The sequence below is a fragment of the Antennarius striatus genome, chromosome 17 (assembly GCF_040054535.1).
Source record: "Antennarius striatus isolate MH-2024 chromosome 17, ASM4005453v1, whole genome shotgun sequence".
Classification (NCBI taxonomy): Eukaryota; Metazoa; Chordata; class Actinopteri; order Lophiiformes; family Antennariidae; genus Antennarius; species Antennarius striatus.
Window position 1 is genome coordinate 6755358 of NC_090792.1, and position 16107 is coordinate 6771464.

General features: G+C 42.2%; 1 protein-coding gene across 5 annotated transcripts in view; it reads right to left on the minus strand.

Moving 5' to 3' along the window:
- The window catches only part of ccdc88c (coiled-coil domain containing 88C), an 81852-nt gene that overhangs the window by 20907 nt on the left and 44838 nt on the right, over positions 1 to 16107 (minus strand). For all 5 annotated transcript variants that reach the window (XR_011038503.1, XR_011038504.1, XM_068338030.1 and 2 more), the window contains exons 11-23: positions 9670 to 9816; positions 9281 to 9431; positions 8996 to 9177; positions 8733 to 8870; positions 8371 to 8655; positions 7473 to 8270; positions 7036 to 7163; positions 6806 to 6947; positions 6259 to 6408; positions 5881 to 6042; positions 5502 to 5779; positions 346 to 489; positions 38 to 224 (exon numbers count right to left, since the gene is read on the minus strand). Coding sequence is in view for 3 of the 5 variants with exons in the window: in XM_068338030.1 (XP_068194131.1) it covers positions 38 to 224; positions 346 to 489; positions 5502 to 5779; positions 5881 to 6042; positions 6259 to 6408; positions 6806 to 6947; positions 7036 to 7163; positions 7473 to 8270; positions 8371 to 8655; positions 8733 to 8870; positions 8996 to 9177; positions 9281 to 9431; positions 9670 to 9816 (2892 nt within the window). In the remaining 2 variants the exon portion in view is untranslated. The remainder of the gene's footprint in view (positions 1 to 37; positions 225 to 345; positions 490 to 5501; positions 5780 to 5880; positions 6043 to 6258; positions 6409 to 6805; positions 6948 to 7035; positions 7164 to 7472; positions 8271 to 8370; positions 8656 to 8732; positions 8871 to 8995; positions 9178 to 9280; positions 9432 to 9669; positions 9817 to 16107) is intronic.

The following is a 16107-nucleotide window of genomic DNA, read 5'->3' on the forward strand; positions in this document are numbered from 1 at the left end:
AGGCTACAGTGATACTAGACCAACAGGCAGTGTGTACCTCAGAGTGGTTGCTTAGTTTAGTCATGCTCAGATCCAGGCCCTGGTGCTGCTCCATTAGCGTATCGTATCGAGACATCCATCGGTTGACCTCCAGCTGGGTGGAGCTCAATGAGCTCTTGAGTTCGGTCATTCGCTGCTGGAGCCCCTCACTGTGCTCTGACTGCTGTGATTGGCTCTCAGTCAACCTAAAAGTGGAAAAAAGAAAAAGTGAGAAATAAGAGAAAAAGCCTCACCAACTAGTTTTATTTTACAACTGTATTCAAGAATCTTTCTGTTTTCAGTAACAGACGGGATAAAAAACATTACCTGTCCACTTCTGATTTTAGCTGCAGATTTTCCTGCTGTAGAAGCCGATTCTTCTTCACCTGCTGGTTTAGCTCTTCCTTCTCAACCTGGCCCCGCCCCGCCCGCTCCTCCCATTTCTCCTTCTCTTGCACCAAAACAAAATACCTGCAGACATACAGAAGAAAATGTTAAAAACAGATTCCATCCATTGGCCAGTTAAGCACTGGTAGTCTTGTCACCACGGGGCCCAGCTGACTGGCCCTCTGTAGAGAACAAACCTCCACAGTGATCAAACAGACACGTTCTGTTCAGCCTGACAAACCCATCCCCATATCCGTTCAAAGTTTTGTAGAAGTTAGTTGAGCAGATTTTGTGTACAAATGTTGAAATGTCTAATGTCCTTGTAATGGTAATAAAAGAAAAATAAATCTGGTATCTGCTGCATACTCCAGACCCACTCACAACTGAACTGATTACAGTGTATTTCCTGTTTCATGACGAATCCTGCAATCAAATTCAAAAATTGCATTGGAATCTCTGCAGTAGCTGTTATTTACTCCTGCTGGCAAGCAAACAAACAAACCAAATGGTGCAAATATGACCTTAGAATTATCTAATTATTATTTATCTGAAATGACTCAGGTCAAGCCTTGGGTCACTTAAAAAGAATTAAAAAAACACTGACTCCTCTGCTTTGGACAAGTCAGCGTTGCCCACTGCACGGTGGTTCAGTACAGATGATGTCAAAGCAAGGCAGTTCCAGATTCGAGTTAACATGTTCTCCCCGTATCTGCATGGGTTCTCTCTGGGTTCTCCGGCTTCCTCCCACCTCTACAAACTGTGCTTCAGGTGAATTGGCGTGTCTCAAATTGTCTGTAGGTGTGAGTGTGTGTGTGTGTGTGTTTGCCTATCTATATGTGGCTCCGCTGTGCACTGGTGTAGCACACAGAGTGTACCCTGTCTCACGCCCCCACTCAGCAGGGATAGGCTCCATCAACCCCGTGACAGCGGAAGGAGTGGTATAGAAAATGAATGAAAGAATGAAAAAGGGAAGACAGTGCATCGCATTGGTTAATGTCACTGATCAATACCCGTGATGTGCTGGCAACGGATCCGGAGTGTACCCCTTCTGTTGACCGTATCCAGCTGTGATAGGCTCCAGAAACACCTGTGACCCACAAAAACCAGCTGAAGACGAAACGATTACAGTCGTCTCATCTTCAAGAAAATGGATGGATGTATGATCAATAATATGGTCATAGACAGTCAAAGATGATATTACAGTTTTTTTCAGTCTCTTCCAAGCGTTTGTCCAAACAGTAGTCACATTTTCAAAACTCGAAACACCATTAGCACAGCATTGGTCTTTTGTGGCCATACCATTCACACACTTCATGTTCACACAGTATGCAGTCAGTGAACATATTACCACAATGCTTTCATTTTATTAACAGACAAGCTATACCTCCCAACAAAATTATGGATTGTTTTATAATTTACGAATGTTAACACACAACATCGCACAATAGCAACAACAATATTCCGAACCTTAAATACAGTACAAAAACCTCTGCTTCTGCAATGATATCAGTTCATTGCAGAAGCAGGGTGGTGGTGGCACAGTTCAAGAGCGCACAGTACAGCGTGTCGTCCAATGATCCGCCCTAAAAACACCCGGAGGTGAGCTGACAGTGGGAAGTGTCAGCTCATATCAGGAGCACTGCCGAGGCACCTTTGAGCAAGGCGCCGTCCCCCTTACAGGTTGCTCATTTGGGGCGTACCAGGAAGGAACTGCCCGCCACTCTACCTCCCTCTGCATGCGTACAGGCCCCATGTGAGTGTTTGTTTGTTCAGGGCCTGTACACACTAACATATGCATGGGATTGGATTGGATTTGACTGACTAGAGTGTGCTCTTAATTTCCCTTCGGGGATTACTAAAGTATATTAAATCTTAATTTTTTTTTTAGTCTTAAATATATAGCAGCTGATAAACAAATAATTGATTGATTGATTTTAATTATTATTAATCCCCAAAGGGAAATTAGTGTCACAGTCTAGTGTTAGTAATTCACACTTGCATATATTAGCGTGCACAGGCCCTGAACACACAAGCACACATGGGGCCTGTAGGCATGCAGGGGGAGGTAGAGTAGGGGGCAACTCCTTTATGATGCGTCCAAACGAGCAACTTGTAAGGGTGACGGCGCCTTGCTCAAGGGCGCCTCGGCAGTCCTCCGGAGGTGAGCTGACACCTCCCACTGTCAGCTCACACTCAGGGTATTTTTTGGCGGAAGCGGGAATCGAACCGCTGATCTGAGTCACTGCCGCCCCATTGACACACAGCTGATCATTGCCAAGGGTGGATCCGGCATACCAAGCAGTTCTATTCCAGGTGCATCACCTTGGATGATATCAGAGATTGTAGAGATTAGAGACAGTAATTTTGTGGTTTTTTACGTAACCCCCCCTTTTTTTTTCTTTCTCTGGTCGTTTTGGTGTTGTTGGGGTTTTTTTTGCTCAGAATGCTCCTGTGTGTTTCATGGATATTTTGTTCATCGTAAGCTTTTTCTGTTCTACCATATTGTAAACAGTATTTTTACTGTACCTTCTGTAATAAACTGTAAAGGAAAAAAACTGATTTGCTCTTTACTGGAATGCTTTTGAATGTGAACATTTGAATGTGGACATACAGTTCCCGACAAAGACATTTTGTGTACATTTTGCATGCAAATACCAGTAAAACTGAAACATAAAAGTCTATGCAAGTTTATAATGTCAACAATACCCAGTATTTTGAAACATGGTGCACTCTGACTGACTGCATGTACCTTATGAAGTGAAAACCAGCATTACTCTTTGACATAATAATTTCATTTTGAGTCGAATTTCCAGTGTTTTGGTAAAGTGTGTGTGCAGAGAAAGATGTGTTCTATTTTGACATGAAGAGTTAGTAAGTTATTTAACAAAATGTGTTTTTGACAAGAATATTATCCATTTGGTCAATTGTGCTTTTTAGGTGCGAGTCTGTGGTAAAAGTATAGAAAAAGTATTTTAAGTATGGGTAAGCGCTTGCTAGTGACTGGAAAAAACTGTAAAATAGAATTTAAGTATGAACTAGCTGAGATAGTTAACCGTGGCAACAGGAATGTTTGTATAAACCACATGTGTCAAACTCAAGGCCTCTGGGCCAAATGTGACCCACCACATCATTTTATGTGGCCTGGAAGAACATCAACTGTCAGAGTGTCTAAAAATAAGTAGGTCAAAAGTGTGCTTTTGACTAAAAACTATATTTCCCACAATGCAGTAATAAAACCTATTTTAACTCGTTTTGAACAAAGTTAATATCCTAACATGTGTCTGATGTTATTTTTCTTTTCTTGGATAGTTTTGTCCTTGATTGGTAGAGTTATGTGGGTTTCATAACCTGACAAATTAAAAGGATTTATGTTATAACAGAGAAACAGACAAATGTTTGAAACTTGAATAACTTGAGAGTTACTTAACATAAAGGAGTACAGAATTTTATTATATTTTACTATAAGGCGCACTGGACTATAAGGCGCACCCTCGATAATTTGTTTGTGTTATAATTTATTTCATATATAAGGCGCACCGGATTATAAGGCGCACACAGTAAAAATAAATAAAATTTATTTGATCGATAAACTGCAGCGGCTGTAGTTGTGTAATCCGTCCACTAGATAGAGCCGCGCTGCTCAGGCAGTCATGATTGCATTCATGACTTCCTGACTACCTTTGAATGGCCCCTATTGTTATGTCAATAAGCCATTCTGAGCCTCATCAAGGAAACCTGATCACTTAATCACTTTGCCAAGAAAGAAGTCAACACGCATATTAAAAAACCTGACATTAAAAACTGGTTAAATTCATTACGAGTGCAGTCAGTGCGAACAGAGCGGATTATTTCCTGATCTGAGATTCGAAGCAGATATTTGAGCTCCGACGTTCGTCTTCGTTTATTGATTAAATATTGTTTCAATCGAATGGTAGTCCTGTCGGAGGTGAGGTGCAGCTATTTGCTGCTGTGTGTCCTAACCAATTTTTTAACTAGTTTTTAATGTCAGGCTGCTAATTTACTGGCAAATATGACGCTGTTTTACTCCTAGAACTGACTTTAACGTCGGTGTCTCACCGCCGTGAATCTCACCGCATGTCGCTGCAGACAGAATACACAAGCCTGAATGCGCCCCTCCGCCGCCCGCCCAGAGTTATCAACTACATTTGTAAATCAATTGCAGCACACCCGTTGGCACCTTTGTCTAGCAGTGACTGCTCTTGAAATTTCAGAAAAGGCTGGAAGTTCAGCTTTGAGGGTCTTTCATTCACCTTTATGCCAGTTTCTCCGTGTGTTTCCACAGACTAATAGAATGGACCGTCACTAGATTCATCACTAGATGACAGCACAATGGCATTTTTAAGACCAATTAAGTTTGAAGTGGGTTATTTCCGATGCCAAATAGTTAGGAAATACTGAGATCAGTCAGTCAGTCAAACTTTATTAATAGAATTGTTGAAAGTTCCTTATGTTTTGCTACGTAATCACCAGTGCTCCTACATTCTGCTCTACCGTCTGAGAGCAGCTCAGTTAGAGCTGGGATTTCGGTGATGCCCCTTGACTACCGTTGTTAGGGGGCGTAGGCCCGAGGGCCTTGTGAGGGTGCTACTCTGGAGGCGGAGTGCGGCATGACTGCTGGCCAGACTACCAGCTTTTTTTCAGCGATCATGGTTTTAACCAATATTAATATGAATATTTATCCATATATAAGACGCACTAGATTATAAGGCACACTACAGGTTTATGAGAAAATTTTAGGCTTTTAGGTGTGCGTTATAGTGTGGAAAATACTGTAGTTCCATTTAATTTAAATTACATTGAGTTACATTTAGTTACATTTATTAGTTACATCTGGCCCTTTGAGAACAACTGTTTTGCTGATGTGGCCCTCAGTGAAAATGAGTTTGACACCCCTGTTGTAAACAGTCTCACCAAAGGTCTGCACTGTGACCCTGTCCATTAAACACCTTATCGAGCTTATCTACTAATTTTCCACATTGATAATTATTTAGTTGTTTATTGTGTTGGAGTCACACTATGGAGTATAAAACATGTATCTTTTAACTGTTAGTGGGCTTCACACATTATTCTCTTACTTGCTCTGCAGCATCCTGTGGTCACTCTCCAGTGCCCTCTGCTTGCCCTTCAGGGCAGTGTGCTGACTGATCAGTTGTTCGTATTCTTGCGCTTGCCTCTCGTGGACGCTCAGCAGTCGCTCGTGGTCACTGAGCACACTTTCTCTGCCCTGCCAAGCCTCGTCACGCTGCCTCTGCCATGACTCGACTTCCGTCTCCAAGGCGGTGACTTGGCCTTGCAGCACAGCATTCTGGGCCATGAGTGATGCAGTCTGGGAAGAGAGTGTGGAGTTCTCGACCTAAGACACAGAGACAGGTATTACATCTTAGTGGTCAAGAAAGGAATTTGAGAAGAAAAGATATTACTGTCCAGTGTGAGTCCAGGCCTCTTTCTGTTTACCTGTAGTTTTGCCGTTTGCGTGTGTAAGGCTGAGTTCTGCTCCTGGAGGGTGGTGGTGTGTCGTTGCACAGCCCCCATCTGGTTGTGAAGAGATTTGTTCTGGTTCTCCAGCTGTTTGAGCTGCTCCTTCAATAAACTGCTCTCTGTCTGCAAAGAGGCATTCTGGGGAATGCAATGACAACAAAATTCTCAACATGAGGTGAATTATGGGAGGAAAGAAAAATAATCCCAAAGGAATATTAAATCTGCCAAATACAGCTAACAAAAAGCAAAAAATTATAAATACATGAACTATTTATCAATCAGACACAAATTATAAGATACGATGCTCTTAAACTGTCAGATGCTTGATCAAGCTTTAAAACAGAAGCCTCTTACATTCTTTTCCACATCAATAAGGTGATCTTTGAGCCGCAGCAGTTCAGCAGTGGCTGATCCTTGACTCAAGTCACACCCGGAGCACTGATGGTGGTTGAGGTTTGCTTCTTCCTGCTTCTGATGACATAATGCAGACAACGTCTGACGAGCCTAGAGAAGAAACACACACCTCGATGATATTACCACTCTCTCTAAAATCACACCTCTTATAACACAGAGGTACTAGAACACCATCTTTCTGGGTCCACACCCACTCAAGACATTCATCCTGTTGGACTTTAATATCTTTTAGACTTCCAATCATGTTTAAATTAGTTTGGAGCCCTTCACTGACTTTGCAGACCTTTAAAGAATTACTTGTCAATACTAAAAATATATTTATTGACTACATGTAATAAATGTATATTTGGAAAGTCTATGTTTAATGTCCTGCTGATGTAATTTTCCACATTCCATTCACGACTAATACATTTCAATGCCCACATCAGACAGTTGGTCAAACAGAACCCTAAAACAATACTGTTGTGGATCTTTTTTATTTCCTAACCGTAGCTAGTTCCCCTCGGAGTGTAGCGTTGAGGGCATTGCTTTCCTCCACCTTCTTTTCCAGGCAGGAGATTTTCTCCTCTCTAATCTTCATTGTCTGCTGAACGGTTTCTTCCAGCCGAGACTCAAGCAGGCTGTACCGGCTGAAGAACACATGACACAAACACAATCACACACCCAACAAATCCTAGACTGGGTTCAAACCAGCAAAGTATGACGTTGGAGATCTACCTGCCCTCCAGCGTGTGCTCTTGCTGTAGAAGTTTCTCCCTGTTCAGTCCAATCTTCTCAAGTTCTTCATTCAGCTTCTCTAACTCGACGCTTTGCTGCTGAACGCTCAACTTCTCCAACACCAGATTCTACAGTCACAAGGATACGTAACAAATTATGAAACTCCAAACATACATGCAGCTTTCCACACAGCTTCTTGGATATTAGGCGTCTCCCAGAGGCCCATCTGACCCTTATGACCTGACAACCCAACCCAGAACCTGGACTGGTTTGAAAGAACATTATTTGTGATCACCAAGTCCAGGTCAGGTCCTGTTTTATTACTTTTAGGTTCATTTCACATTTTTTATCAACTTTGACAGAAACTCTTAACAGAAGTACAGTTCGTACTTATTGGTTTGTTACTTCCTAGTATGACATTATTTTTAAACTCTCACCTCTCTCAGAGTAGCAAGAGTCCTCTTATCAATAGTTGCCTGTTTTTGCAACTCCTTGTTCTCCTTTTCCAGTTCCTTTGCTTTCACTGTGACCTCCTTCAACCTATCCACTTCCTTACACAGAGTCGTACTCTCTTTCTCGACTGCTGAAAGTTGCTTGACCTTCTCCTCTAGCTCCATCTCTTTACTCTCCAGCAGAGTTCTGATCCTCCAGCCCTCCTTCTCCAAGTGCTTTCTGCCCTTCTCTAACTGCTCCAGATCCAGTTGGAGCTTCTTCCTCTCCTTGTCTGTTTCTTCCCACCTTCTTTGCTCCTCCTTCAGTTTTTCCACTTTCCTCCTTAGTTCTTCTTCTCTTGCCAGCATCTCCTTTCTCTCTCTCTCTGCCTCTTCCCTTTCCCCTTTGCTCCTCTTTACTTCTTCCTCTAGGCAATTTTTCTCCTGGTTCAGAGCTGCTGTGTTCAGCTCAATCCTCTCCACCTTCTTCCTCTCTTCTTGTGCTTCTTCTCTAGCCTCCTCCAGTTTCATCCTCAGAACTTGTGTCTTTCTTTGTGTCTCTTTATGTTCCTCCTGTAGTGTGGCCAGGCGACTGGATGAGGAGCGCAAGCTTTCCAAAGAGCAGCGCAGGTCCAAGTTCTCCTTTGACAGCAGGCTACACTCCAGCTCATGCTTTCCCAGTCGCTTCAGCTCCCGCTCGGCCTCCTCGGCCTCCCGCTTCAGCCTATGGATCTCCTGCTCCAAGGAGGACACCTGCTTTTCTAGAGCCTCTGATTGGTCACTGCATGCACGAAAGGAGGCCACCTGGAACATAAAGGAGGTGACTTTTCATTAATTTTTCTTCTCTTAACTTAATAAAACATCATGCCCAAACTTCACATGCAATCGTAATTATATTTATGACCTCTCTGTTCAGGGCATCCCGGCTCCTCTCCAGCCTTGCAGACTCTCTCTCCGCCTCTTCACACCTCCCTGCCCTCTCCCTCAGCCTCTTCGCCTCCTCATTGGCCAGTTTGAGTTGGGTTTCTAAGCTGGCCAATCGAGAACTGCTGTCAGTGATATTCTGGTGCAGCAGACGGTTTTCAGATTCCACTTCTCGGACCCTCGCCTCGTTGTGAGACTGCGCTCGCTCCTGAAGGGATGCCACTGCATCAGAGAGATGCTGCTTCTCACTCTTCAACTCTGAGATCTGATGGGACAGAAGAAACACACTGCATTAACAAGAGTAACACTTTTAAGTGTTTTACCTCATGTCATGTTAGCTACCTGTCTGTCTTTCTCTGCATTCAGAGTGTGCATTTCTCTCTCCAGACTCTGTTTTTCCTTCAATATCTCCTCTCCCAGAGCCTCCATATCCTGATTGGTCATTTTCTCCTGATCCAGTAAACCCTGAAGACGCTCCAACTAACAAACACACATGTACACAATAAATTTGCAAGCAATACACACTTCTTAATTCAATACTGCTGGAGAATTTCTGAAAAAAGTGATTCTTAAACACCAGAGTTAAGGAAATTCAGGTCTTCTACCTTTTTGCTTAGACTTTGATTCTCCCTGTCCAGCTCTTGGGTGTGAAGCTGCTGCTTCTCCAGGAAGTGGTTCGCCTCTTTAAGTCTTTCTATAGAGGACTGAAGCTCCTGATTCTCCTTCTCCAGCTTCAGCACACGGCTGGAAACACACTCATTCAGCTCATGGACTAGTGACTTACGACCTGCAGCAAAGATAAAACAAAGTACTTCAGCACGGACGAAAAATACTCATGAACAATGAACACGTTTGTGGAGAGCATCACATGAAGAATGTGTGTGGCTCACTCTCGGTGTTAGTGTTGTCGTGGTTTTTGGTCAGCTGTTCCAGCTCCCAGCCGAGATGAGCTGACTCGTTCATGCTCTGCTTCTGTCCTATCTCCAGCAGCATGTTCTCCTCCACCAACTCCTCCAACCGGCGACGTTCAGTGTCCCTCTCCTGCACAAAACACAGTTTGTGTAGTGAGTTTTGTGTAGTGATGTGGATGTATGTTCACAAAATACACATGACCAAACCTTTAATGAAGTAAGTCACTAATCAGGAGTCATTCATACATTAGAGGGCAGTAGTGAGCAAAAATGCATAACAGACAGATTTGGATTTTCCTGTCGGAAGGTGTTTAACATAGCACATACACTTTCATTTCTAATGTTATTGATTATTCATAGAGTGATACCATTTCCAAGTCGTGTATTTTGGCTCGTAGCAGCAGGTTGTCTTTCTCCAGCGTGTGCAGTTTATCACAGCGGCCCCTGGAAGCCGACAGCTGCTCCTCAAGCAGCACCTTTGTTTCCACCAGAGTTAAGTTGTCCTCACGAAGCTCCTGAAGGAACACACACACACACACACACACACACACACACACACACACACACACACACACACACACACACACACACACACAGACAGACAGACAGACAGACAGACAGACAGACAGACAGACAGACAGACAGACAGACAGACAGACACAAACACACACACACACACACACACACACACACACACACACACACACACACACACACACACACACACACACACACACACACACACACACACACACACACACAGGCTAAGTAAACTGCCAGCACAGGTGCTGGTATAGTAAGTCCAGTGGGTCCATGTGTGTGTAAGACCATTCCAAACCAAACCAGCAGTGGATGTGTTTGAATTTCATGGCATCTAAAGGTGTAAAAATGTGGGAGACCATTTCTGAACCAGTGTTCAGTTTGTCCATTCTGGGCTATCATACAATCATGTTTTTGAAACATCATGACACGACTGGAGCCTCCTTCCTTCCTTTGTACATTTAAAAGGCTCATTCTAAGGTAAGCAGGGCGGTTATAATTTAAAGTGATTATACAGAAATGAAAACAATATTCTGAATGTTATACTCCTTGGACAACATGTTCCCTAAACCCTACATGCAACTCACCTTTTACCTTAAAGAGAACTTCGAGGAGAAAGAAAGTTCAAGATAGAAGTATTTTAACTTTTACATTCTCATAAATAACATACTCATTTTTATTTAATAGTTTAATTGCATAATAATAATAATAATAATAATAATAATAATAATAATAATAATAATAATAACTTCATAATGAATGAATTTATACCAAGTTATAATAATTACTACATCAGACTCTACAATGTGCTACAGACATAAAATGAAAGTAAACCATTAAATAAAAAAGAGTGTTCTTTATGAGAATGGAAAAGCTATAATACTTCTTCTTTTCCTTTTGGCTTTTCCCTTCAGGGGTCGCCACAGCGAATCAATTTCCTCCATCTAGCCCTGTCCTTTGAATCCTCTTCTCTCGCACCAACTACCTTCATGTATTCTCTCATTACATCCACAAACCTCCTCTTTGGTCTTCCTCTAGGCCTCCTGCCTGGCAGTTCAAAACTCAGCATCCTTCTACCAATATATTCACTATCTCTCCTCTGGACATGTCCAAACCATCTCAGTCTGGCCTCTCTGACTTTATCTCCAAAACCTCTAACATGTCCCAGAGAGAACCTCAGCATCTTCATCTCTGCTACCTCCAGCTCTGTCTCCTGTCTTTTCTTCAGTGACACTGTCTCTAGACCAAACAACATTGCTGGTCTCACCACAATTTTGTACACCTTTCCTTTCATTTTTGCTGAAACTCTTCTATCATACATCACACATCACACCTGACACTTTCTTCAACCCGTTCCATCCTGCCTATACACGCTTCTTCACCTCTTTTCCACACTCTCCATTGCTCTGGACTGTTGAACCTAAGTAATTAAAATCCTCCACCTTCTTGATCTCTTCTCCCTGTAACCTCACTCTTCCACTTGGGTCCCTCTAATTCACACACATGTATTCTATCTTACTGCGGCTAACCTTCATTCCTCTCCTTTCCAGGACAAACCTCCACCTCTCTAGCTTCTCCTCCACCTGTTCCCTGCTCTCACTACAGATCACAATGTCATCTGCAAACATCATAGTCCATGGAGATTCCTGTCTAACCTCGTCTGTCAGCCTGTCCATCACCATAGCGAACAAGAAGGGGCTCAGAGCTGATCCCTGATGCAGTCCCACCTCCACCTTGAACTCCTCTGCCACACCTACAGCACACCTCACCTGCTTAAATTCTCTTCAAGGTGAAAGGTGAGTTGCATGTAGGATTTAGGGAACATGTTGTCATAGGAGTGCAACATTCATAATAATAACTTGGTAATGAGCGGATTCATTGGCCAATCACCACACATATAACATATAAAGAAATGATTTTTGAATTTTGAAATGAGTTTTGAATTGTTGAACTGAGAATTTGAGACATAAATACTGATAAATCAGACCTAATTATATGAAATAAACACAGATCACCAGAGTAACAAAAAGAACACGTTATCACAGCAGAGTCTCTGGCCTCTTGCCTGTACGGGGGAATGATGAGACTTATAGTAGATTAACAGCTATGAACCGCTGGCTTGCGCGCTACTGTAGGGAACAAGGTTTAGGCCTCTGAGATAACTGGCCTTCCTTCTGGGGCCGCCCCAAGCTGCTGAGAGCTGACGACCTGCAGCCTACTGTGGCAGGCGCAGCTCTTTTGTCAAGGAATATAGACATGGTCTTACAGCATGTTTAACACTAGCCATACAGCGCTCGGGCTGCAGGTGATTAGAAAACCTGCTAGGGTAGTTGTTGATGTGGTTGTGGAGTCTAGACTAGTAAACCATCAGACTGATGGAATAGTTAGTAACATTGAGACTGTCTCCTTCCCTCAGATTTTTAATATAAAAATGTACATTAAGGACGAGAATCTTACTTCTGCTCCTATCACCAGTGACAAGGTACTTTTCAGTGAAACACCTTATACAAGACTCAATACCTGAAAGTATCCCAGTTATTTTATCACATCGTGTTTATAGGTCAGTACCTTCCAGATTCATTGAGACGTGGCATTTGATTAAGATTAATACATCCTCAGCTGTTAAACCGTTTAACAATAATGTCAGTGATACTACCACATTTCAATTTGGCCTTTTAAATATTAGATCATTGTCATCTAAGGCCTTGCTTGTGAACGATTTAATTCTTCAGTATGGCTTGGATATGATTGCTTTATGCGAAACATGGCTAAAACCAAATGTCCTCTTACCATTAAATGAAGCTTCACCACGTGATTTTACATATGCTCATGCCACAAGGGCTGATAAACAGGGTGGAGGTATTGCTTTAGTTTACAAATCTATTCTGAACCTGACTTCTAATTTAGATATTCATTTTACCTCTTTTGAGGCTCTTGTTCTAAAACCATCGCCTACAGCTGTAAACAGCAGGCTTTATCTTGTAGTAATATATAGATCGCCTGGTCCCTATTCTTTATTCTTAGAAGAATTTGGTGAATTCATTTCAGATCTAATGACTCAATCTGATGAGGTTATAATGACTGGTGATTTTAACATTCATTTAAATAAGGCTAGTGATCCTTTGTGTAAAGCTTTCTTAACCCTCTTTGACATGTTAGGTTTCACTCAATGGGTACATGAAGCAACTCATTCCAGTGGTAATACCCTATATCTGATTCTATCGCGTGATATAAATGTTACTGCTGTGACTGTCTCTCCTCTTACGTCAGTGATATCTGACCATTTTCTTATTACTTCTAAAGCAGGCTTTATTTGTCAAGATAGCACTACTCCTGATGTAGTCACTACTTGCCATATCGGCTTGTCAACGTTATCTAAACTTAGTGAGCTTCTACCTGAGGTATTGACTCCTTTTACTGTAGCAACAGGATCAATCAAAAACTACATTAGTGACCTAAACTCAGCTCTTTCTAGTCTGTTGGACTCAGTTGCACGTCCAAAAACTAAAACCATAGGGGTGCGCAGGTCTACACCATGGTTTAATGAGGAGACACGCGCTCTCAGACGGGCCTGTAGGAGTTTAGAGCGCAGATGGCGTAAATCAAAATCTAAATTAAGCTATATCTCTTGGCATGAGTGTGTCTTAAACTACAAGCGTGCTCTGTCGACCGCTAAAGCTGCCCATTTCTCCAGATTAATAAGCAAAAAAAACCACAATCCTCGATTTTTTGTTTAATACCGTAGCCAGATTGACCCAGAAACAGCCAACAGCAAGCAGCTTGTTATTTACAGTTAATAATTTTCAAGATTTCTTCTGCTGTAAAATCGATAACATTAGACATAAGATTACTTCTTCAGCTTCACCTGGATCAAAATTTGATGTGGTTCCTTCTCTGGGTGTTAAAACCCAATTAGTCTCTTTAATACACTTTGAGACCATCTCTCTGGAAGGATTATCGAAGTTGGTCTCAACCTCTAAACCTACTACAAGCCTCTTAGACACTCTCCCAGCTAAACTTGTTAAAGAAATACGGCCATTGCTGGGCCCTACTATGTAAAATTTAGTTAATCCTTCTCTTGCAACTGGTGTTGTTCCCATTAGCTTTAAGTTGGCCGTAGTTAAACCTCTGCTTTAAAAGGCACATCTTGACCAAGAGTCTAAATAATTATAGACCAGTTCCTAACCTAAAGGGTAGTATCTCAACAGCTCTTATAGATTAATTATCATTAAGAGGTCTTTTCGAACCATTCCTATCAGCTTTTCGGGCCTGCCATTCCACTGAAACAGCACTTACCAAAAATGCAAATGATCTCCTATTAAATATGTAATCTGATGCCGCTTCTGTTCTCTTACTTTTGGATCTTAGTGCAGCGTTTAACACTATAGATCACTGTATACTCCTTGACCGACTGGAGAGACAGGTTTGTGTCTGTAAGTTAGCTCTTGCTTGGTTAAAATCTTATCTATCTGATAGGACACAATATGTCTCCTACAATAATAAAACTTCTGCCTTCTTCGAAGTCAAATATGGCGTACCTCAGGGGTCTGTACTTGGTCCTCTGTTATTCTCCCTGTATGTTGCACCTCTTGGTCAAATTAAACGCAGCTTTGGTATAAGTTTCCATTGTTATGCTGATGACACACAACTCTACATGCCCATAAAAGCAGATGATTTATCTGAATTAATTAAACTAGAGGCCTGTCTTTCTGCCGTGAATAGTTGGATGTCCAGTAATTTCTTGCTACTAAACCCAGACAAAACAGAGATGTTAATCTTTGGCCCTACCCGACATAGAAACCAATTTTAACAACTAACAATATCTGTAGATAGCTGTTTAATAACCAAAAGTTCAACAGTCAAGAATCTTGGAGTAACGTTAGATTTAAATCTCTCCTTTGACCACCATATTAAAGAGGTGACAAAGATCACCTTCTTTCATCTACGGAATATCTCCAAAATTAGGTCCTCTCTAGCTATGGCTGATGCAGAAATTTTAATTCATCCCTTTGTGTCCTCTAGACTTGACTATTGTAATGTTCTTTTTCTCGGGGTTGCCTCAGTCTAGTACTAGGGGCATTCAGATGGTTCAGAACACAGAAGCAAGAATATTAACTAAAACTAGGAAATTTGATCATATCACCCCAGTATTAGCTGCATTACACTGGCTCCCGATTCATGTTAGATCCGATTTTAAGGTACTTTTACTCTCTCATAATACAGGTCTCTTGTGTGTTCCTAGACTTATAAAGAAGTCAACTAGCCAGAAGACCTTCTCCTATCGTGCCCCTTTCCTGTGGAACAATCCCCCTATAGGTATTAGACCATCTTGAATCCGAAGATACCTTTAAATCTAGACTCAAAACGTATCTGTTCTACCTAACATATAAGTAATATCGGGGGTGGCAGTTTCAATGTTTAAATGTAGCCGCAAGAGGACACAAGCCAGTGTCTTATTGTGCCGGTCCCAAGCCCGGATAAATACAGAGGGTTGCGTCAGGAAGGGCATCCAGCGTAAAACTTTTGCCAAATCAAAGATGCGAATCAAACCTATGACTTCCATACCGGATCGGTCGAGGCCCGGGTTAACAACGACCGCCATCGGCGCTGTTGACCTACAGGGCGCCGGTGGAAATTGGATTACTGTTGGTCGAAGAAGGAGAGGAGGAAAGTGTGTTCGCTCGAAGAAAGAGAAGAGGAACACCAAGAGTATAGGACTAAGAGTAGGGACATTGAATGTTGGAACTATGACAGGAAAAGGTAGAGAGTTGGTTGACATGATGCAGAGAAGGAAGGTAGACATACTGTGTGTACAGGAGACCAGGTGGAAAGGTAGCAAGGCTAGAAGTTTAGGAGCAGGGTTCAAATTGTTCTATCATGGTATAGATGGGAAGAGAAATGGAGTAGGAGTTATCTTGAAGGAGGAGTTTGTTAGGAATGTCCTGGAGGTAAAAAGAGTGTCGGATAGAGTGATGAGTCTGAAGCTAGAAATAGAAGGTGTGATGTTCAATGTTGTTAGCGGGTATGCTCCACAGGTAGGATGTGAGCTGGAGGAGAAGGAGAAATTCTGGTCGGACTTTGATGAAGTGATGCAGAGCATGCCTAGAAGTGAGAGAGTTGTCATTGGAGCAGACTTCAATGGACATGTTGGTTTAGGAAACAGAGGTGATGAGGAGGTGATGGGCAGGTTTGGTATCCAGGAGAGGAACACAGAAGGACAGATGGTAGTTGACTTTGCAAAAAGGATGGAAATGGCTGTAGTGAAT